Source organism: Dryobates pubescens, chromosome 36, assembly GCF_014839835.1.
Source record: "Dryobates pubescens isolate bDryPub1 chromosome 36, bDryPub1.pri, whole genome shotgun sequence".
Taxonomy (NCBI): domain Eukaryota; kingdom Metazoa; phylum Chordata; class Aves; order Piciformes; family Picidae; genus Dryobates; species Dryobates pubescens.
The window spans coordinates 5,983,840-6,007,865 of record NC_071647.1 but is presented as its reverse complement, the minus strand read 5'-3'; the positions used below and the strand labels follow the sequence as shown (position 1 = coordinate 6,007,865).

General features: G+C 59.0%; 2 protein-coding genes across 4 annotated transcripts in view; one reads left to right on the top strand and one right to left on the bottom strand.

Moving 5' to 3' along the window:
* Nucleotides 1-1,301: 1,301 nt before the first annotated feature.
* FZD2 (frizzled class receptor 2) lies at nucleotides 1,302-3,516 on the bottom strand. Its single transcript, XM_054176970.1, has one exon. The coding sequence runs from the start codon at nucleotides 2,976-2,978 to the stop codon at nucleotides 1,305-1,307; it is 1,674 nt and encodes a 557-aa protein (XP_054032945.1). The 5' UTR covers nucleotides 2,979-3,516; the 3' UTR covers nucleotides 1,302-1,304.
* Nucleotides 3,517-17,027: 13,511 nt separating this feature from the next.
* The window catches only part of GPATCH8 (G-patch domain containing 8), a 95,763-nt gene continuing 88,764 nt past the window's right edge, over nucleotides 17,028-24,026 (top strand). For 2 of the 3 annotated variants that reach the window (XM_054176979.1, XM_054176980.1), the window contains exon 1: nucleotides 17,152-17,171. Coding sequence is in view for 1 of the 3 variants with exons in the window: in XM_054176978.1 (XP_054032953.1) it covers nucleotides 17,127-17,171 (45 nt within the window). In the remaining 2 variants the exon portion in view is untranslated. Of the gene's footprint in view, nucleotides 17,172-24,026 lie in introns of all 3 variants that reach the window. The other variant, XM_054176978.1, reaches the window with a different exon arrangement.

The following is a 24,026-nucleotide window of genomic DNA, read 5'->3' as shown; positions in this document are numbered from 1 at the left end:
TCTTTCTCCTTCTCCCTCTTCTATTTTTCTCCTTCTCCCCATTTTTCCTTCCTCTTCTCCCTATTTTTCTATTTTCCTTCCCTCTTCTCCCCTCTTTTCCTTCCCTCTTCTCCCCTCTTTTCCTTCCCTCTTCTCCACTCTTTTCCTTCCCTCTTCTTTTTTTCCCTCCCTCTTCTCCACTTTTTTCTGCCTCTTCACCCTTTTTCTACCACTTCTCCTTCCTTCCTTTTTTCCTCTCTCTTCTTCCATCTCTTTTCTCCCTCTTCTTCTTCTCCCTTTCCTCCCTCTTTTCTCTCCTTTCCTCCCTCTTTTCTCTCCTTTCCTCCCTCTTTTCTCTCTTCTTCCCCCTTTCATCCCTCTTTTCTCTCCTTTACTCCCTCTTTTCTCTCCTTTCCTCCCCCTTTCCTCCCTCTTCTTCCCCCTTTCCTCCCTCTTCTCCCCCCTTTCCTCCCTCTTCTCCCCCCTTTCCTCCCTCTTCTTCCCCCTTTCCTCCCGCTTCGTCCCCCTTTCCTCCCTGTTCTGCCCCCTTCCTCCCTCTTCTTCCCCCTTTCCTCCCTCTTCTTCCCCCTTTCCTCCCTCTTCTTCCCCCTTTCCTCCCTCTTCTTCCCCCTTTCCTCCCTCTTCTCCCCCCTTTCCTCCCTCTTCTCCCCCCTTTCCTCCCTCTTCTCCCCCCTTTCCTCCCTCTTCTTCCCCCTTTCCTCCCTCTTCTTCCCCCTTTCCTCCCTCTTCTTCCCCCTTTCCTCCCTCTTCTTCCCCCCTTTCCTCCCTCTTCTCCCCCCTTTCCTCCCTCTTCTCCCCCCTTTCCTCCCTCTTCTCCCCCCTTTCCTCCCTCTTCTCCCCCCTTTCCTCCCTCTTCTCCCCCCTTTCCTCCCTCTTCTCCCCCCTTTCCTCCCTCTTCTTCCCCCTTTCCTCCCTCTTCTTCCCCCTTTCCTCCCTCTTCTTCCCCCTTTCCTCCCCCTTCTTCCCCCTTTCCTCCCCCTTCTTCCCCCTTTCCTCCCTCTTCCCCCTCCCCTCCTGCCCCCAGCTCCGATGCAAACAGCGACATATCATTAAATTTACAAATGCTATGTACAGGTTTAATTACAAACCCAAGGGCCCGGCGGGCAGCGCGGACACAGACACCCCTCAGACGTTAATAAATCTAACAAATAAAAAATATATAATAAACTTCCTTCCTCCCCTTCTCCCCCTCCCCCCCCCCGCCCCTTCTTCCCCCCCTTCCCAAGCCCCCTCTCTCCCCTCTCCCCCCCCCCCAACATTTCAAGCCACAGGGCGGCGGCGGCCGGGCTGAGGCCGGGGGGGGGTCACACCGTCGTCTCGCCCTGCTTGCTGTTGGTGAGCCGCGTGTAGAACTTCCTCCAGGAGTGCAGGGTCTTCCCCGACCATATCCAAAAGCCGGAGGTGATGCCCACGATGAGAGTCATGAGATACTTGATCATGTAGACGGTGAAGTCGGGGGTCATGCGGGGGGTGAAGTGGAGCGGGCAGGGGATGGCCAAGCTCTTGCAGTTCTGGCTGATCCAGCTGCGCTCCCAGTGCTCGCGGAAAGCCTGCTCGTAGAAGTAGCAGGCGATGACGATGGTGGCGGGGACGGTGTAGAGGACGCTGAAGACCCCGATGCGGACCATCAGCCGCTCCAGCTTCTCCGTCTTGGTCCCGCCGTGCTTCATGATGGTGCGGATGCGGAAGAGGGAGACGAAGCCGGCCAGCAGGAAGGAGGTGCCGATGAAGAGGTAGACGAAGAGCGGGGCCAGCACGAAGCCCCGCAGAGGGTCGATGTTGTTGAGGCCCACGAAGCAGACGCCGCTCAGCAGGTCCCCGTCGATCTGCCCCATGGCCAGGATGGTGATGGTCTTGACGGCCGGCACGGCCCAGGCAGCCAGGTGGAAGTACTGCGAGTTGGCCTCGATGGCCTCGTGGCCCCACTTCATGCCGGCAGCCAGGAACCAGGTGAGGGAGAGGATGACCCACCAGATCGAGCTGGCCATGCTGAAGAAGTAGAGCATCATGAAGAGGATGGTGCAGCCTTCCTTCTTGGTGCCCTGTACCACCGTGCGGTAGCCGTCCTCCTGGAACCGCTCGTTGCAGACCACCCTCTCCTCCAGCACGAAGCCAGCAATGTAGGCCACCGACACCATGGTGTAGCAGCCCGAGAGGAAGATGATGGGGCGCTCGGGGTAGCGGAAACGCTGCATGTCCACCAGGTAGGTGGTGACGGTGAAGAAGGTCGAGGCACAACACAAGACAGACCAGATGAGGATCCAGATGCGGGCGAAACGGATCTCGTCCTCGTTGAAGAACATGTGGCCGTCGGGCCGGGTGGGCTCGCAGGGCGCCGCGCAGTCCTTCTCCCCCAGGAACTTGTAGTTGAGGTAGCTGGGCACCTTCAGCGCCCGCGGGCAGTGGAAGGGGTGGTCGAGGGTGGCGTAACGAGGGGCGCCCGGGGTGCCCTGGCCGGCCAGCGGCGTGGCGCTGGTGAGCAGCGCCGGGGAGCCACCGTCCTCCGAGTGGTTCTGCCCCACGCAGATCTGCTCGGCGCCGTGCCGGGGGAAGTTCTCGCACCGTAACCGCTCGGGCCACTGGAAACCAAACTTATTCATGAGGGCCTCGCAGCCCTGGCGCGCCCGCTCGCAGATGGAGCGGCAGGGCGGGATGGCCTGCTCCAGCACCGTGCACACCGGCGCGTACATGGAGCACAGGAAGAACTTCAGCTCCAGCGAGCACTGCACCTTCACCAAGGGGTAGAACTGGTGGACCTCCAAGCCCGCGTCCTCCTGGTTGGTGTGTCCCAGCAGGTTGGGCATGATGGTCTGGTTGTAGGCGATGTCTGTGCAGAGTGGGATGGAGATGGGTTGGCAGAAGCCGTGGTCGGGGATGGAGATGCCCTTCTCGCCGTGTGGCTGGCTCCGGCACGGCAACGGCACGCTCAGCCCCACCAGCAGCCAGGCCAGGGCGGGCAGCATGCCGGGAGGGCCCATGGTGCCCGGATTTACCGTGCCCGGTGCCCAGCTAGCCGGACGGTCCTCCCGTCTGGATCTGCCGTGCCCGGTGCTGCCTGGATGTCTTCCCGGTGGTCAGTTTTGCCGTACTCGATGGTGCCTGGACGACTCCCGGCGACTCGATACACTCAGGTCCTGCCCGGATGACTCCCGGTGACCGGATTTGCCGTGTCCGGTGCCGCCTGGACGACTCCTAGTGATCCGATTTGCCGTGCCCGGTGCTGCCTGGAAGACTCCCGGTGACTGGATACGCTCAAGTCCCGCCTGGACGGCTCCCGGTGCCCGAAACGTGCGCGCCCCTCTGCTCGGTTCGCCGGCTCCTGGTGTCCCGATCTACCGTGCGCGGCAGGACAGCTCCGGGTTCTCGGACGTGGCGGTCCCGGTACCCGGCCCGGCCTCTCTCGGTGCTCCGCAGCGCTGCTCCGTGCCCGGAATCGGCGCTCCCGGTGCTCCCGCTGCCCCGACCCGGTGCCAGAGCCCCGGGGGGGTGGTGGCTCTGGCGAGGTGCCGGGGGTGGGTGGGGGGGAATGCCGGGGGGGGGATATCGGGGGGGGGTACCGGGGTGCCGGGTACCGAAGCGGCCGCACCGGACGCTCCCGCCGCCTTTGTGCGGGGCAGCGCCGCGTCCCCGCAGGGCGGAGCGGCCCCCCCGAGCCCCGCCCCCGGTGAGCCCCGCCCCCCCGCCCGGCCAACCACATTCAAACTCCGCAGACGCCCCGCCCCCGGTCCCGCCCCCGTTCTGCCCCCCCCGCCCCCGGGGGTCATCGGGCCGGGACCGGGGGGAGCTTGCCCCCCTTCCCTACCCCCCGGCTAACTTCTACCCCCCCGCGGCGTGGGGTCGGGACGGGGCCGCGGGGAAAGGTCCCTCCCCTGTGCCACCCCCGTGTCCCCTGTGCCCCACCCCGTACCCCTCTGTGTCCTTTGCCCTCCCGTGTCCCTCCTTCTCCTTGGTGACCCGTGTCCGCCGTACCCCTCCTCCGTGTCCCCTCTGCCCCCCTCGCGTCTCCTGCACCCCATCGTTTTCCTCTGCACCTCTCTGGAGTGCCCTGGGACCCCCCTGTCCCTTCACCGTAGAGCTACTTCACCCCCCTGGCCTGGGACCCGCATTCCTCGCCCCCCCCTTCACCTCGCTCCCGCCCCCCGGTGCAGTATGTGTCCCACTGTCCCCAGCCCCAGGCCCCAGGTGTCTCGGGGCAGGATCACCCCCCATGGCCCCTGGTCACTTACATGGTTCTCAGCCCTCTTGGGGCTCCCTCGGTCCCTGGGTGTCACCCGGGCTGTGCCACTGCCCACGAGGTGCCCGTAGCCACCTTGGGGTGCTGCTGCAGCCAGCCCTACAAGGCCACTGCACAGCCCAGAATGTCCCTGAAGTCCCCAAATCGGGGGGGGGGGGGGGCTGAAGGGGACTTCTGCCCAACGGGCTGCGGCGCTTCTGTCCCCAAACCTGGGGCAGCCAGGGGGGGCTGGGACATACCTGGAGAGGACATGGTGGGGGACTGGGACACACCAGGGAGACACCAGGACATGTGGTGGGGAGACTGGGACGCGCTGGTGTGACTGGGATGGATTTGATTCGGGGGGATTTGGGACGTGCTGGTGGGGGGTGGGACACATCACGGGGACTAGGGCACACCAGGGTGATTTGGGACATGCTGGGGAGGAATTAGGACACATGGAGGGGGTCTGGGACACGCTGAGAGGAGCTGGGACACGTTGGGAGGAATTGAGACACACTGAGGGAGCCTGGGGCACACTGGGACACGCCAGGGGCACTCGGGAGAGGCTAGGGGGATCCAGGCTGGGGAGGGGGCTCACTGGGACACACTGGAGAGGAATGAGACACACTGTGGGGACTGGGACTCGCCAAGGGGGAAGTGAGACACACTGAGGGACATTTGGAACAGGCCAGGGGGATCCAGGACACACGGCGGGGGCCTGGGACGTACCAGAGACCCTCATCAGGGACAGCCCCCATGGGAATCCCCCCCCCCCTTCACTTTGGCCGCAGGGTGGGAGGGGGACTTTGCCCTTCCCACAGCAGCATCCCGCAGCAGGGTCAGCCGGCCGGGGTGGGGGTGGGATGGATCTGGAGGGGTCTGGCTGGCAGCCCAGCGCCCCCGTCCCACTCTTTACTGGGGGGCTCGGGGTTGCGCTGGGCGGCTGCGGCCCCTCCGCCTCCTCCCTCCCTTTCTCGCCCCTTTTCCTGTAACTTCAGCTTTTGTTGTGCGCGGAGCAGCCCGGGCTGCCGTGAAAGGAGGGCCCCTCGGCTTTCAGAGCGTAATTGAAACCATTGCCGGCTCCTGGCCGAGGGGGAAGGGCGGGGGGGGGCTCCAGAAATCAAAGCTGGGGGGGGGGGGGGGGACGATGGGGGACACACGATGCGCACCCGCTCCTGTCCCCCCTCCTCCATCAGCCTTCCCGCCTGGCAGGAGGCTGGGGGCTCCCTGCCGCAGCCCAGGGCTTGGGGGCGGCAGCCAGGGGTGCCCCGGATGGGGCCGGGCCGGTGGCTCTGGGGAGCGGGGCGGGGTGGGATGGGGTCCCCCGGCTGAGGCTCCCAGGGGTGCTGCCTTTGAGGCCGGTGCCGAGCCCACGGCCGCCATGTGCCGGGGAGGGCGGCTGAGCACAGCCAGGCCTTGGCGGTGGCCCAGCGAGGCCTGATCCTGGCCAGCGGCTGCCTCCTGGCCGCTGCCCAGCTGCTCGATCGCCGGCGGGACGCGGGGTGAACTCTCGGGACGCCCGGCTGCAGGGGCTGGCTTGTGTGACCCCCCCCAGCCCCGGCGTCCCCTGCCCCGGTGGCCTCTGCCCCGGCCCTGCCGGATGGGGCTGGGGGCGTGGGGGTGCTGCGCAGCCACGTGGACCTCGGCTTCCTAAAAGCTTCGGATCTTGGCTTCTTTCCCGGGGGGAGGGGGATGCCGCTCCCAGTGGGGGTGGCAGGGGCTCTCCCCATCCTCCCGGGTGCTGCAGGGCTGCTGGTGCCTCAGGACGGGGGATCCCCAGGACCTCTGGGCACCAGGGACACAGAGGGATGTGGTCCTACCTGGAACGGGTGCGGAGTGCTCCTGGGGAGGGAGAAACCCAGAGCAGAGCTACAAGCCAGCCCCAGGAGGGAGCCCTGGGTGGGCTGGGGGTGTCAGGGAATCCCTTTGGTCCCAATCTCTTCCTGTCACCAGGCTCCCAGCTGAGTCCCCAGGGGTGTGATGAGCGGGAGATGGTTCAGTCCCCTCCCCCAGAGCTGTGGAGGGGCCCCCTGGGCAGAGGGGACCCTGTGAGGATCCTGCACCCTTTGGGAGTATGGGGCCAAGACCAGATCCCCCCAGGGCTTCCCTTTGCAGCCCCCCAAGAGCTTGTTAGGGTGGCAGGGACCCAGGAGTCCCTATCCTCCCACTGCTCCTTGCTCACATCATCCCAGTTCTGTACTGGGGGATGCTGGTAGGCACCTGGTGCTGCCTGCCCCCTTGTCCCCAGCACCCCGAGGTTCCTCCCAGGGGATGGCCCGTGGATGCCACCGTTTCAGGAGGGCCTGCTGCCTCCAGTGTCCACATGGGCCATGGTCCCCTTCCTGGGAGTCCTTCAGAGCTGTGAGATGTCAGGGTGCTCGTGGGGTCCTCCCTGAGGGTGCTTGTGGGGTCTTCCCTGCACCCATGAGGGCCGGGGATGGGAATGCAGATGGGTCCCCCCCGGATCTTGCCCTTGGACCCCCAGCAGCACCCCAAGTGGTGTCCAGCACACCCAGCTCAGCCCTGGGCTGCTCTGGTCCTACTTGAGCCTTCTCCCTGGGGACAGGAGGCCTGCTGCACCCATGGGAGACACGGGGGCTGGCACTGCCCCTGCACACTAAACTGCTTTGGGTTTGTGGGCAGCACTCCTTGGGAGGGCAATGATTTTTCAGGGGCAGGGGGGGCGCTGGCAGCACCAGCTCCCATCACCCCCGTTCCCGGGGGATGGGCAGGGAAGAGGGTGAGACAGAAACTGGAGGACGGAGCTGCTGTGCCAAGTGATGCCAGGCAGGATGGGGACGCCTGGGGGTCTCCCAGGAGCTCAGAGGAAAGGCCCCCCCGGCCCCTGCCCTCGGCTTTGTTTCACACTTAAGAGCTTCTAATTAAAACCAGCCACAAAATCCCTGGCTGGCGGCAGGCTGGAGGTGCCAGCGGAGGACGGGGGTCTGTCACCAAGGGAACTGAGAGGGGCACGGGGCCCCCGGCGTGGGCACCGCAGGGCCCCCTGCACCCCTGTGCGTGAGCAGCCACACGTGTGCACACACAGCAGCATGCACACACACCAACATGCACACACACAGATGTGCACACACACCAACATGCACACACACACCAACATGCACACACACCAACACGCACACACACACACCAACATGCACACGCACACACACAGATGTGCACGCACACCAACACACACACACCAGCATGCACACACACAGATGTGCACACACACCAACACACACACACCAGCATGCACACACACAGATGTGCACACACACCAACACACACACACACACACACCAGCATGCACACACACAGATGTGCACACACACCAACACACACACCCCAACATGCACACACACAGATGTGCACACACACCAACATGCACACACCAACATGCACACACACAGATGTGCACACACACCAACACGCACACACACACACCAACATGCACACACACAGATGTGCACACACACCAACATGCACACACACCAACATGCACACACACACCAGCATGCACACACAGCAGCATGCACACACACCAACATGCACACACACAGATGTGCACACACACCAACATGCACACACACACACCAGCATGCACACACACAGATGTGCACACACACCAACATGCACACACACACACCAACATGCACACACACAGATGTGCACACACACCAACACACACACACCAACATGCACACACACAGATGTGCACACACACCAACATGCACACACACACACACCAGCATGCACACACACAGATGTGCACACACACCAACATGCACACACACAGATGTGCACACACACCAACATGCACACACACCAACATGCACACACACACACACCAGCATGCACACACACAGATGTGCACACACACAGATGTGCACACACACCAACATGCACACACACCAGCATGCACACACACCAACATGCACACACACACCAGCATGCACACACACAGATGTGCACACACACCAACATGCACACACACACCAGCATGCACACACACAGATGTGCACACACAGAGATGTGCACACACACCAACATGCACACACACCAACATGCACACACACACACCAGCATGCACACACAGAGATGTGCACACACACCAACACACACACACCAGCATGCACACACAGAGATGTGCACACACACCAACACACACACACCAGCATGCACACACACAGATGTGCACACACACCAACACACACACACCAGCATGCACACACACAGATGTGCACACACACCAACATGCACACACACACACCAGCATGCACACACAGAGATGTGCACACACACCAACACACACACACCAGCATGCACACACACAGATGTGCACACACACCAACACACACACACACCAGCATGCACACACACACAGATGTGCACACTAACACAGATGTGAGCACACCAGCATGCACACACACACATAGATGTGCAAACACACACCAACATGCACACACACAGCAGCATGCACACACACACAGATGTGCACACACACAGAGAGATGTGCACACACACAGAGATGTGCACACACACACCAACATGTGAGCACACCAGCATGCACACACACAGATGTGCACACACAGAGAGATGTGCACACACACCAACATGCACACAAACACCAACATGCACACACACAGAGAGATGTGCACACACACAGAGAGATGTGCACACACACACCAACATGTGAGCACACCAACATGCACACACACACAATGTGCAGACTCACAGATGTGAGCACACCAACATGCACACACACAGATGTGCACACTCACAGATGTGAGCACACCAACATGCACACAGATGTGCACACTCACAGATGTGAGCACACCAACATGCACACACTCACAGATGTGCACACTCACAGATGTGAGCACACCAACATACACACACACAGATGTGCACAGATGCATACACACATGCACACACACAGAGGCACACACAGATGTGCATGCACACAGATGAGCACACACAGATGTGCACAGATGCATGCACACATGTACAGGGGCACACACAGATGTGCACACACAGAGATGTGCACACACCAATGTGCACAGACGTGTACACACATGCACACATGCACAGACAGAGGCACATACAGATGTGCACGCACACAGATGAGCACGCACAGGTGTGCACACACCCCAACATGCACACACACAGATGTGCACACACATGCACACACAGAGATAAGCACACAGAGATGTGCACAGACACATACACACATGCAAACACGCACACACAGAGGCACACACAGATGTGCATGCACACAGATGAGCACACACACGTGCACAGACATGCATAGACACAGGTACACACAGAGGCACACAAAGATGTGCATGCACACAGATGTGCACACACACCAACATGCACACACAAAGATGTGCACACACAGATGTGCACATACACACACACAGATGAGCACACACACCAACATGCACACACACAGATGTGCACACACACCTGTGCACAGACACATACACAGATGCACACACTGAGGCACATACAGATGTGCATGCACACAGATGAGCACACAGAGATGTGCACACACATCAACATGCACGCACAGAGATGTGCACACACGTATGTGCAGACACATACACGCATGCACACACACACAGAGGCACACACAGATGTGCACGCACACAGATGCACATACACAGATGTGCACAGATGTGCATACACACATGCACACACAGAGAGGCACACGCACATGTGCACAGATGTGCATACACACATGCACACACAGAGAGGCACATGCAGATGTGCACAGACGTGCATACACACATGCACACATGGATACACAGAGGCACACAAAGATGTGCACACACCAACAGGCACACACACACATGCACACAGAGATGTGCACAGATGCATACACACATGCACACACGCACACAGAGGCACACACAGATGTGCATGCACACAGATGTGCACAGATGCATACACTCATGCACACGTGTACACACAGAGGCACACAAAGATGTGCACACACACCAACATGCACACACACGTGCACACAGAGATGTGCACAGATGCATACACACATGCACACATGTACACACAGAGGCACACACAGATGTGCACACACACCAACATGCACACACACGTGCACACAGACGTGCACAGATGCATACACACATGCACACATGTACACACAGAGGCACACACAGATGTGCACACACACCAACATGCACACACACGTGCACACAGATGTGCACAGATGCATACACACATGCACGCACACAGAGGCACACACAGATGTGCACGCACACAGATGAGCACACACATGTGCACAGACGTGCATACACACATGCACATGTGTACACACAGAAGCACACACAGATGTGCACACACACCAACATGCACACACACACAGATGAGCACACACAGATGTGCACAGATGCATACACACATGCACACACACAGAGGCACACACAGATGTGAACGCACAGATGAGCACACACAGATGTGCACAGATGTGCATACACACATGCACACGTGTACACACAGAGGCACACAAAGCTGTGCACACACACCAACATGCACACACACGTGCACACAGAGATGTGCACAGATGCATACACACATGCACACACACAGAGGCACACACAGATGTGCACGCACACAGATGAGCACACACATGTGCACAGACGTGCATACACACATGCACATGTGTACACACAGAGGCACACACAGATGTGCACACACACCAACATGCACACACACGTGCACACAGAGATGTGCACAGATGCATACACACATGCACATGTGTACACACAGAGGCACACACAGATGTGCACACACACCAACATGCACACACACACAGATGAGCACACACAGATGTGCACAGATGCATACACACATGCACACACACAGAGGCACACACAGATGTGAACGCACAGATGAGCACACACAGATGTGCACAGACGTGCATACACACATGCACACGTGTACACACAGAGGCACACACAGATGTGCACACACACCAACATGCACACACACACAGATGAGCACACACAGATGTGCACAGATGCATACACACGTGCGCACACGTACACACGGACGTGCACACACGCAGGTGAGCACACACAGACGTGCACAGAGAGATGTGCACACACACACACGTGCACACACACACATGCACACACAGAGATGTGCACACACGTGTTCAGGCTCACATGTACATACACAGATGCACACACACGTACACACAAACAGTGCCCACAGGAGGGGTCAGTATGGGCATGTGGGGCTGGGGGCTGACAGTGTTGGGGGGAGTGTGTGTGAAAGGTCTGTTGGCACGTGTGTGTGCATGTGCGTGTGTGTGCGTGCTTGCATACCTGTGCCCAGCTTTCTTGCACCCCCACCATGGGTTAGGGCAGGCAGGAACCGGTGCCTGCTGCTGTCAGGCAAGGTTTGTACTGGTCTGAACTGGTGTCATGGTCTGCAGTGGCTTTCCACGGGGTGGGAGGGGTCTGTGAGCAGCACTGGCCCCGCAGGCAGTGTGGGGCAAGCAATGGAATAAACCAAGTCCTGGGTGAGATGCAGAGTGAACCAAGCCTTGAGGTGCCCATGGGGTTAGCTGCAGGGTGAACCAAGCCTTGAGGTGCCCATGGGGTTAGCTGCAGGGTGAACCAAGCCTTGAGGTGCCCATGGGGTTAGCTGCAGGGTGAACCAAGCCTTGAGGTGCCCATGGGGTTAGCTGCAGGGTGAACCAAGCCTTGAGGTGCCCATGGGGTTAGCTGCAGGGTGAACCAAGCCTTGAGGTGCCATGGGGTTAGCTGCAGGGTGAACCAAGCCTTGAGGTGCCCATGGGGTTAGCTGCAGGGTGAACCAAGCCTTGAGGTGCCCATGGGGTTTGAGGTGCCCATGGGGTTAGCTGCAGGGTGAACCAAGCCTTGAGGTGCCCATGGGGTTAGCTGCAGGGTGAACCAAGTCTTGAGGTACCCATGGGGTAGGCCATGGGGCAAGTCGAACCCTGGGATACCCATGGGGTTAGCTGCAGGATGAACCAAGCCTTGAGGTACCCATGGGGTAGGCCATGGGGCAAGTTGAGCTCCGGGGTACCTGTGGGACGTGGCAGCAGACCCTGGGCACAACGTGGCGGCTAAGCCCCAGCACCTGGAGGGTCCCCAGTATGGGGGTCAGAGGGCTGGTGGATACCCCCGGGAGCGGTGCGAGGAGCTGGGGGTCTGAGCCACACCGAGGGGGAGGTCTCACTGCCCCAGTCCCCCCGAGGTGCCTCCCCGCCGGGCCGGTGGGGGATAGCAGCCACCCCGAGGCAGGCTGGCAGGCCGGTGGCGCGGCGGTGGGCGCGGGGGGAAGGCGGCTAAGCCCACCTTGACCTTGCTGGCAGGGGAGGGATCCCTCCAGCTTGTCCGACACATCTCCTGCCAGCGGCCGGCATTGAGGCGGCGCACGGAGCAGCCGCCATGAAAAGGCAGCTTAGGCATCTCCTGCTGCGAGAGATGGATTAGGGGCTGCGGGGAGGGCTGGGGGACAGCCGGGGGACAGCCACCGCCGCGGGCTGCCGGGCACGGCCGGGCACCGTGCCGCCGCCTGCCCCCGCGCCGTGTCCCGGCGGCAGAAGGGGGCGAAAGGCCGGGCCCGGCGGCGCGGGGTGCTGTGGGCTCCCCGAAATCCAGCGTGGGGAGCAAGAGGAACTGTGCCGGCGTGGAGCGGGACGGCAGAGCCCAGGCCCGCCGGCTCCAGCGCTCCGGCGGCCGCCGGCCCCTCCGCGGGTCCCCAGGCAGCCGCTGCGGGTCCCCAGCTGTTGCTGTCAGGATTGGGTATTTTTAGCGCCGCCCGGGGACCCGCGGGTCGAGCCGTGACCATTTCTGCTGCTGGCAGTGGGCGGTGATGAGCCGGGGGAGGCAGAGGCTTTGAGAACCACCCAGCCCCCGGGAGTTTCCCTTCTTACTCTGATTTGGGGTCAGAAGCGTTCCCTGTGTCCCCTGCTGCTGGCAATGGGTTCTCAAGGTGTGTGTGGGTCCAGCCAGCCTGGCTCTGTCCGAGGGACACATAGAGGGGTTTGGGTCTGTGCTCCAGAGGTGGTGACAGCCCCAACCCCTGGGGAGCCTCAGGAGTATGCCCAGTGTGTGGGGTGGGGGTTGGTGGCCCTGGTGACCCCATGGTGGGGTGCCCTGCTGATGGGAGGGATGGGGCCCCCGTGGCTGTCCCTCCTGTCTCAGGAACAGCTGTGCCCCGGCTGGCGGTGGGGGGACCCTGCCAGCCCCGGGCATGTGACAGGAGGTGACAGTGCTGGCTGCTATTTATACCCAGCTCTTGTCAGGGCTGGCTGTGGGGGATGTGGGCAAGCCCATGCCATGAGGCCGGGGCGGTCCTAAGGGTCCCCTGGGTGCCTGCCTGTGCCTCAGCACCACCCAGACCCCCCTGCAGGGTGCGTGAGGAGGCTGCAGCAGCGCCATGAGGCCCATTCCCAAGTGTCACATGGCCACTCCAGCTGTCCCCAGCCCATGGGGACCCTGAGCTGTCCCTGTGCCCTACAGCGGCACACAGCCTTGCCCATGGGGAACACACTGAGCTGTCTCTGTGCCCAGAGGGGTTACAGAGCTGTGCCTGATGGGGACATCGAGCTGTCCCCATGCCCAGTGGAGGCACAGACTGATTCTCATCCTCAAGGGCATCACTGAAGCATCCTTGTGCCTGACAGTGGCATCAAACTGTGTCCAGCAGGGACACCGAACCCATACCCCCTGGGAGCAGAGGGCTGTGCCCAAGGAGGACACTGAGCTGTCCCTATGTCCCACGGAGGCCTCCAGCTCCTTCTTCCCCATGCCAAGGGGCTGGTGGGGCTGCAGCCCCAGCCCAAAACTCTTTCACCTTTGAAGAGGAGCCCAGGCCCTGCAGCACCACTCCTGGCCTGCAGCAAGGAGCTGCCCTCCTGCACCCTGAGTTCCAGGCCTCCCCCTGCTCACACTTGCACCTATCAGTGCACATTGCACAGACACACTCTGAGGTGGGGGGCTCCTGGCCTGGGGAGAGAAACCTCAGCCCACCCCACAAAGGTTGACTCCCCAAAGAGGGCTGGGCCCTGCCCCAGACCCAGCTCTTTGCTCTGCCCACCCCTATAGCACCGAGGGAAACTGAGGCAGGGGGAGGACCTGAGGGGCAGCACCTAACTCTAGGTTGGGGACCACACCTCCTGGGCTCAGCACTCCCATGGTGCCAGATCTCCTAATCCCAAACCCAAGCTGGCAGGGCTGAGTGGCCCCCACCCACTGGTTATGAAGAGCATCAGCTTGCTGCACCCAGCAGGGTGTGGGGGTCCATGGAAAGACAGGGCATAAGCAGGGTGGCAGCTGCCACCCTCCCTGGGGTTCACCAGGCACCTGCATTCCCTGCCTCAGGGATCAAAATGGGGACACATCCAGCTCAACCTTCCCACGGTGGGGGGGTGGCCCAGGCTGTTAGTGGGGTTCTGACAGTGGTGGGTCCCACTAGCAGGAGCTCCCTCTCATGGGCTGTGCTGAGCAGGGCCTACAGTGCCCATCTAGGACCCACGGGTGGGGTGGCTGCAGGACACACGTGTCCCTTCCATTGAGCCAGCCACAGGGCTGAGCCACACCCTGGGCAGGGATCCTGGCTCCACCCTGCTCGCTTGGATGTGTCCCGGTGCTGCTCAGGAACAGGGTGGGGACAGTCCTCTCTGAAAACTCAGCACTTTTGAAAGGAGAAAGGCTGCTCCCCTATGTGCCTCAGCTTCACCACCCTCCATGGGCAAAGCCTGGGGAAGAAGGAACCATAGGGATGTCATCACAGAAAATGACAATGAGCTGTGGAGAGGCTGAGGCCTGGCAGCTCCAGACCAGCAGCTGCCCCTTGCCCAGGCAGGTGTGCCCACAGACCTGCTGCGGGATGGGATGTGTGACCCCAGCACTGAAGAGCAGAGTGAAGCACAGACATCAACAGGGCTCTCTTAGGGCAATGAAGAGCAAATTCCAGCACAGTTCTGCCCAGCAAAAGCTCTTACAGCCACCCTGCAGTGCCCATGAGGTCTTCCTCAGCACACCAGGCTGACTGGTCCCCAGAGAGAAGCCAGATTAGGGTGATTTCCTGAGGGGATTTCCCCAGGGCTGCTGAAGGTGAGCAGCAGGATGAGAACCACATCTCTCCTAGCCAGCTGCAGGCAGCATGAGGGAGCTCCACGCAGGAGTTCTGGCAGCACAGCACAGCCTGGCACACTGCAGCTACAGATCAAGTCAATCCTGTTACAAGCTGCACCACGTAGCACAAAGCACAGCCACGGCTTCAGCCTCCACTGCATTCGACCCACGGCCTCGCTGCGTAGGGCTATCAGAGGCGTTCATCTCACCGACCAGTCTGGGGGCACGCTCGGAGGAGGCACGGTCTGCTGAACACGCCTCAGCCAGGCCCAGCTCCCAGCTCCTCCTTCCTCCTCGCTCTCGACACGGCAGCAGAGGGCAGCAAGCAAGCAGGATCCGGGCAGTGAGGCTCCTGGTGAGAGAAAGGAAAGGAATGAATGGAGAGACAGATGGAATCCGGTTTTCCTGCTGTCAGGGATGGGGGGAGAGACAGAGACACACGCTGCCATGCTTAGAGACAGCTGGTAACAGCTGTGCTGGTGCATAGAAAAGCAGGGCCTCATCTGCCACAGTTCCTGCACTCAAAGGCTGTGGGCTGCTGAGAGATGGAGACCCCCAGGCGTTGCCTGGTGTGTGCAGGCTCAGGGTGTTGCTTCTCTGCCACCACACGCAGGGACCTGGCTATGGTTACAAAAGCCATGCACACACCTTCCTGCTCAGGGGTGAGGAGAGGCCCCAGAGGCCTGGCTGAAGGACGAGTGGGAACAGAGCTACAACTAAACAGAGCTCTGCCTGTCCCTGCACACTATGCTGAGCCTCAGGGTTGGCTCAGGGAGCACAGTGGTGCAGCTCAGCCTTTGCACTGGGCACCAGGGCCTACCTCAGGCCTGATCCTGGGCACGATCATGTGCCTCAGGGGGAGTTCCAGGCATCATCATCAGCCTCACGGCTGACTCTAGACCCCATCGCTCACCTCAGCACTAGCCCCAGGCCTCATAATCAGTCTCAAGGCTGGCCTGGGGGCTTCACCACCTGCCTCAGGGCTGGCCATGGGCTCCACTGCCTACTTCAGGCGGGCCACAGACCGTATCAACCACCTCAGCTGACCCCTGGCCCTCACTTAGCTGGGCCACGGTATCTTCTCCACCGCCAGAGTGGTACCGGGATACCCTGACACCCCTTGCCGGCGCCCCCCAGCCCACCCGGTGGCCTCTGAAGACTGTCTGGGCATCCATCCACCAGCGACCAGCACGACCCACGGCGTGTGTTAGGGGGCAGTGGCGAGCCCGAGCTCCTATTGGTTCATACCGCCATCACTCGAGAGACTGAAGCAGTTCCATTGGCTAGGGCAAAGAGGGCGGGACGGCCAGAGAGGCGCTCTTCTGTCCCCGGGGTCAAGCCCTCGTCGCCTGACCGCGTTGCGCATGCGCACGCCGGGAGGCGGGGCAGCCCGCGCAACTCGCGTCATGGTTGGATGTTAGAGTGCGCGCGCAAGCGGGGGCTGGCGCATGCGCAGTGCATGCTGCGCGCTGAAGAGCAGTTGGGCCTGGGTGGGGGGACGTGACAGGAGCCGCCGTGGCTGGGGAGACCTAACGGCACAGCCCCGGTGCCCGCCGCCCTCCACTGTCCCGCCAGCCGCCTGTCAGCGGGCCGACTGTAGCGCTGTCCTTCGTTCAGGTCTACCGTGAGGGCGGACCAGGGCCCCGCATGTGACCTGCCCCGCCGCGCATGCGCGGAGCCGCCCGGCGCGGCGGAGGCGGCGCTGGAGGGAGGCGGCCGGAGGCGCTGGGCCGGGCCGGGCCGTGCTGGGCTGAGCGAGGCGGCGGCGGCGCAAAATGGCGGACAGGTTCTCCCGCTTCAACGAGGACAGGGACTTCCAGGTAACAGCCGCGCCACGGGGGGCGGGCGGGCCCTCGCTCTACCCCGGGGCAGCTGTAATCCCCTTAAGCCGAGGCGGGCCGCGCCGCGTCCTCCCCGCGTCCCCCTTTACCGGGGCTTTGTGCGCGGGCCCGGCGCTCCGCGGCGACCCGTAACGGCACAAAGACGGGAGCGCGGGGTGCCGGAGCGGGCTGTCAAGGTGACCCGCGGGAGGGGGACAGTGGACGGCGGTGTCGTAACGGAGGCAGCGGGGGAGCCGTCCCGCGGAGCGGGTCGGCGGGGGGCACTTCTCGCTGAGGTGACTCTCAGCCGGGGAGGTTTGGTGCTTTTACCGGGCCGGTTTTAGGGTCTGTTAGGCCGGAGGCTAGTGGGGAGCCGCATCCCGCTCTGTGACGTTCACCTGCCCAAGCGCTGCTCTGCTCTCTGTGCTGGGGGCTGCCCCCGCTCAAGCTCCGCTGCCCGGTCCAGCCATCCCCGGCTGCCCCTGCCCGTTCCAGCGGTCCCCTGCTATGTCGAAAACCCGTTTTTTTCCCTTCTCGTACCACCCCCCGGAATAAAACATCAGTATTTCAGCGCAATTAGTGCCACTGTTGCTCTTTTAAATAAACAATGGGGAAATGAACGTTGACTCATTAAGCCTGAACAATGACATTTTGTTTTCTGACTTCAGCCGGAGCGAGTCTCGAGGTTAGAAAGAAAAACAAAAGGAGCGATAATCAGCGCAGCTCCAGAGCAGCTGGGGATGAGCTTTTTAGGTGCCCTTGTTTCGGGAGCCTGAAGTTAGGGTCGAGCTTTTCAGCCCAAGTCGAGCTGTTCCTCCCAAGATCTGGGAAGGTTTTATACTCGCGGGGCTTGCGTAATTCTACTCGGTGTAGCACCGAGGTGCAATCCTGGAAAGGGTCAGGACATCCAGAAGTCACTTCTGTCGTTCCTTCTGGATGTTTTAGGGGGTACACGCTTGGCAGGTCGTTATTAAAGCTTTGTAAGTCATTGTGAAACTGTTAGGACCGCACAAGAAAGCAAGAATCGGCGTGGCCGGTGGCACCGTTTGTGTTTCACCTCATCGGGGAACTGCAGGTATGGCTTCCTAACAGCCCCTGCTTTGCATCGTGCCTTGCCTTAAACGAAGAAGTGACTCGTGATTAATACTGAAATGGTCTGATTTGGGGTTGAAGCTCCTGTGGGAGGAAGTGGAGCGAGCCAGATGTTGGGGTTGAAAATGCACTTGACATAATAGTTTGCTTTGCTCTGGGGAGAGGGGGGAGCCGGGGAGCCTCCACACCGCGTCGGGGTGAGCTCCGTGGTCGGTGGCGTGTTGCACAACTCCTTCCCATGTGCTCGGTGTCCTTGTTCTGGTCCCTCCGTGGGGCAACCCCTTTGCCAAAAAAATAATGGCAGCAGCAGCAGCAGCAAAACCTGTTACTGTGTCATTGCTCTGGTCAGGCAGGGAGAATGTGGAGTGATGTCAGAGAGGAAACAGAGCTCCATTACCCGATGCTGAAAGCTTCAAAGCTGCCGAGCATGCTCGGAACAATGACCCAGTCACAAGCCTGCTTTCCCTCCACTTTAAGAAAGGGCACTGGTCTTGACTGGGACTTTATCCATGTCAAGTATCAGACTTCCATTGTCTGTCCCATGGAGTGAAAAATTAAAGGGTAGGGTGGTCAGCTTTCCTGCTAGGGTAACTTTTCTGCCTGAAAACGTGCCGGTGGGAAGACATTTTATGTTGTGCCTTAAAGCCTCCTCGGTGGACAAAGTGGAATCAGTCCTCTGGGAAAGGGTGGTTTGGAGTGGCTTGCAGAGGATTGAGCATGGAAATGGTGAGCTATGAAAGAGTTCATTAGAGGGAGACCAGGCCCAGTTGTCTTGGCCAAGGTCATGCTGCATTGGAGGCAGCTCAAGAGCCTGTGCGGGTACCCCTGACACTACCCCTGAGGGGTGGTCGGTCTAAGCATTTTTCTGAAGCATATTGGTGAAGGAAGGCTTTTTTGTACCTTAGTTGTCTTCCTCCTTCCTCAAAACTGCTCTCAGAGAAGATTTTGAACTTTAAGGAAGGGACTTGCTCTGCTGAGGGCTTGCAGGTCTGCTCTGAATGCTGCACCGTGGCCATTGCTAAGCATAGGTAAAAATCTTCCTGCTCTGGGGAGCAGCTCCTGATTGGCTCCGCAGCGTAGCAGCCTCAAACCCACAGCAGAAATAAGACACTCTGGCAGTGTGAAGTCACTGTGTGCTATGTAGGCTCCCTTTGTAGGAGTGTTTCTGTCGTTCAGGAGTGCCTTTTTCTAGCAGTTATAATTCTAAGCTCCAGCGGGTGACATGTCAGTCCTTCGCCCGGGCACAGCCGCAGAGCTGAGCCGGTGCTGCTGCTGCTCCGTGGGGAGCCCAGCAGGCATATGGCACAAGGGTGCTCCAGAATTACCCAGCTTGGTGCTGCATGGTGAGGGGGAGGGAAGCTGTAGCTGTCCCTCGGGTTTTGTTTTTGGATGATCTGCTTGTGATCTCCTTGCTGAAGTAGGGGGATGTGTTACTGTCTCCGGAGAGGAAGAGGAACAAAAGGTCGGGAGTGAAGCGCATGGGTCAGAGGAACCTTCTAGCTGCTGGGAAGAAAGGCAGAGCCTTGGGATTAGTGATGTGGCTAATGGAAGAGAGTCCCTGGATGAAACAAAAGGCATTTTAAGAGTTCTTTTTATTCACAGTATATTAGAGGTTGGAAGGGACCTCAAGAGATCATCGGGTGCAACCACCCTGCCAACTTATCAGCCCTCTTACTAGAGAGAAATGGGAAAGGTTCTGGGTTTGGGAGGGTTACTTTAGCAAGTGTGAGTCAAGCATTGATGTGGGCAGGGGAGAGTTGAGGTTAGCAGAGGTGATGTTCCATGTTTCTGAGCCTCTGATATGCTGGAGAGAAGTGGATTAGAGCAGCTGGAGCTATTCTTTCCTCCCCTTGGGGCTCGGTGTAATCAGGAAAGGCAGGGGTGGAAACCTTCAGCGCTGGAGGGACATGAACTTGGCAAGGAAAGGACCTAAACCAGCTGAGGAAGAGAAGGTATGAATGGTCTGAAGTGCTTACAAAGGTGGTGAGGACCAAGCAGAGAGGTCAGCAAAGGACTGGGGAAATGAGAGGGAGTGAGGGATGTCACTGCTGCTGAAGCGAGGCCATGGGTATAGAGAAAGCTGCAGGGCGGACAGGGACACTGGCATGGGCTAGTGAGATCCCTGTGGAAGTGAGCAGCTAGAGTAGAAAGATAAGAAAGTCAAGTATCTTTAAAGATAGCTGGTGATATGGAGGGGGAGGAGAAAGATTATCTGCTGGGAAAGTGTTCCCAGCCCTCTCTCAGGTAGCGTGAAGGAACCTCCAAGCTAAGGGTGGCTGGAAAGTTGCACTTGCCAAAGGGAGCAGGAAGTGGCACGGGAGGATGTCTCCCAGTAAGGTGATTAAGAAGCTTTTGTTGTTTTGTTGGGTTTTCAATAGGATTGTCTGGGCTTTTGCTGTGTAGCTTTAGGAGCCACACACAGGGAGCAGACTTCCTTCTCTTTTGCTCTGTGTTCCCAAACCTTAGAAGAATTCGAGGGAAAGCCTCTGGTTTTGACTGTCCTTTGCAGGTGCTGAACTTGAGCTCAGCTCCATTGCAAGGCATTGCTCTGTGCACTAAAGACTTGATCCTTCCCTGCCCAGAGCAGCGCTGTAGCTTCTTTGGGAGACTTTAGGCAGTGAAATGAACTGGAGAGAGAGGAAGGGTATTACTGACCTTCCTTTATTGCCCACCTCTAGGCTCTGGCATGGTAAATGAAGTCTGCAGAAGGGCTTACCACGGTGAATCCCAACCTTTTATTTTCCCTGTTCCAGTTCAGGAGGGGTTAGTTTTGAGTTCAGTCCTCGGGTTAGAGGATTGTGCTACTTCTGTGTCACAGGGGTGTCTGCCACTTGTCTGCCTGTGTCGTCTCCTCGGCTGAGAGGCTTCCCCATGGCAGAGGCAGCTCCCCAGCCACCGCAGCATCGCGTACTGACGAGCGATAGCTGTCAGCTGTGTGCTGGCAGAGCGTTTTAGAGGCACCCCTGCAAGCTGTGTGAGCACCCCAGGCTGCTGCAATGAGTAGCTCTCCTTTTTTACTGCTACTTTTACAGTGCCACTCATTTTACTCTTCAGATCAACTCTGCTGGGCTCGGAATGACTACTGCGGCTGTCTTCCCCGCTGCTGAAATCCAGTGGGGCTCCCAGTGCTGCTCACAGCTGTTGAGAGAATGCTTTCTGGCCACATCTTTCTCCTTTTCATTGTTGAAGCAGAAATATTACAAGCCATATGTGACCATGTGTACAATAACTTCTTCTTCCTACGTAGAGTGCACTGAGTTGCATCATTAGCCAGACGGAACACAAACTGTTCTGTCTCTTGGATGTGGAGTTTGTTGTGTAGTTCCTATAATGGAACAACACTCCCCTCCTCCCCCCCCCCCCAATCCAGCAGAGTGGCCTGGTTTTCTAAACTAGGTTGAAATGTGGCCTCTCTGAACCTCAGTTCTGCTTCTCACAGATTGCATTGAGTTGGAAAGGATCCCCGAAGGTCGTCTTGTCCAACCCCCCTGCAGTTAGCAGGGACCCCTTCCAGGCAGCCCAGGACCACACCAAGTCTGATCTTGAATGTCTCCAGGGATGGGGTCTCAACCACGTCTCTGGGCAACCTGTTCCAGCACCTCACCACCCTCATTGTGCAGAACTTCCTCCTGCTGTCTCACCTAAGTCTCCCCTGATGTAGTTTCCAACTAGTGCCACTCATCCTATCACTGCAAGCCTGAGTAAACAGTCCCTCCCCAGCCTTCCTGTAGGTCCTCTTCAGATACTGAAATGCAGCTCTTAAGTCCTCCCTGGAGCCTTCCTTTCTCCAGGCTGAGAACTCCCAGCTTGTCCCTGAAGGGGAGGTTCTCCAGCCCTCTCCTCTGTGGCCTCCTTGGGAACTACTCCAGCAGGTCCTTGTGCTTCCTGTGCTGGGAGCCCCGCAGCTGGGCACAGTGCTCGACTCTTATGCCAAGGAGATAGGCAGGACTTCCCCTCCTAAGGATTCAGAGAGCTACTGGAGCACATCACTGTTATGGGTTGCTCTGTGCTTCCAGCCCTGCTGCTGCCAGCCAGCTGAGTGCTGATGGCCTGGGGATTTGGTGCTTTTTCATTGGCAGGATGTCAGGGACAAGTTTTGTTCCCAGGCAGCTTAGTCAGTTGGGTTTATGGATGTCTGGGCCAGCAGCATGGAGCTCTGAAACCTGTCCTTCTCCTGAGCCTCTGCCCTCCCTGGCTTTGGCTTCAGTTCACTTCTTAGGTGCTGCCTAAGTAAGGCAAAGGGGCTTTTATTTTTGTACCATAGGATCACAGAATGGTCAGGGTTGGAAGGGACCTCAAGGCTCAGCCAGTCCCAACCCCCTGCCATGAGCAGGGACACCTCACACCACAGCAGGTTGCTCACAGCCACCTCCAGCCTGGCTGCAAACACCTCCAGGCAGGAGGCTTCCACCACCTCCCTGGGCAGCCTGTGCCAGGCTCTCACCACCCTCCTGGGCAACAACTTCTTCCTCACAGCCAATCTCAATCTCCCCACTTCTAGTTCTGCTCCATCCCCCCCAGCCCTATCCCTCCCTGACACCCTCCAAAGTGCCTCCCCAGCTTTCTTGCAGCCCCCTGCAGATCCTGGAAGGCCACAATAAGGTTTCCTCAGAGTCTTCTCTCCAGCCTGCACAACCCCTGTGCTTCAGGGAGATAAATGGGGTCATTTTTTGGGTCTATTTCTACTGATTGGGAGAAGAAAAACTTTGTGTGGGGGAACGAGGATTGAAGTCTCTGCAAGGTCTGTTACGGTGAGCTTCCAGCTGATGCAGGAGCCCTCTGCATGGGTTTGCCTTTGACAGCCATAGCTGAGAGCTGTCAGGAGGTAGCCTGCTCCATGGCATGTTTCCTAACCTGAGAATTCATTCTGCTCTTTGGAGAGCCTCATTTATCATGAGAGCAGGGGTTTATTTCTGGCATGGTCAGGAAGAGCACAGCTCTTGCCTCCTTGGCAGCTCTTGTTGGCCTCTCAGTTGAGCAAAGCAGGAACATCAGCACTGTGTGTGAGACAAAGGGAGGGAGGAGAAGAGTAGGGGAAAGTGCAGGGGTAGGTGGAGTAGTATTGGATCCTTCTGAAGAAGATAATGGGAGAACCTGAACTTCAGTGTGAGCTCATGTGGTGAGTTAATACAGACCTTTCCTCTCTTGGCTCTACCTTTCCTGACTCTTTGTCACTCCTGTTCTCTTCTCTGGTGCAGTGATTGTCTCTCTTGCCAGGGCTGACTGTGTACAAGCATAGAGTCACAGCATGGTCTGAGTTGGAAGGGACCATCCAGTCCAACCCCCCTGCAGTCAGCAGATCAGGTTGCCCAGAGCCCTCTTGAGCCTCACCTTGAATGTGTCCAGGGATGGGGCCTCAACCACCTCCCTGGGCAACTTCTTCCAGTGTTCTACCACCCTCATAGTAAAGAACTTGCTGCTAAACATCTGCTCTGCTCTAGTTTGAAGCCATTGCCCCAGGCCCTGTCCCTGCAGGCCTTTGTAAGCAATCTCTCTCCATCCTTCTTGTAGCCCCTTTCAGGTACTGGAAGGCTGCTATTAGGTCTCCTTGGAGCCTCCTCTTCTACAAGCTGAACAACCTCAGCCTGTCCTTGTAGCAGAGGTGCTCCAACCCCCTGACTATTTTTGTGGCCCTCCTCTGGACCTGCTCCATCAGGTCCATGCCCTTCCTATAATGAGAGCTCCAGGCCTGTACACTGTAGTCCAGGTGAGGTAGGAAAGGAATCAGAGTCCCACAAACCATGTCTAAGCCATCTTGGCTTT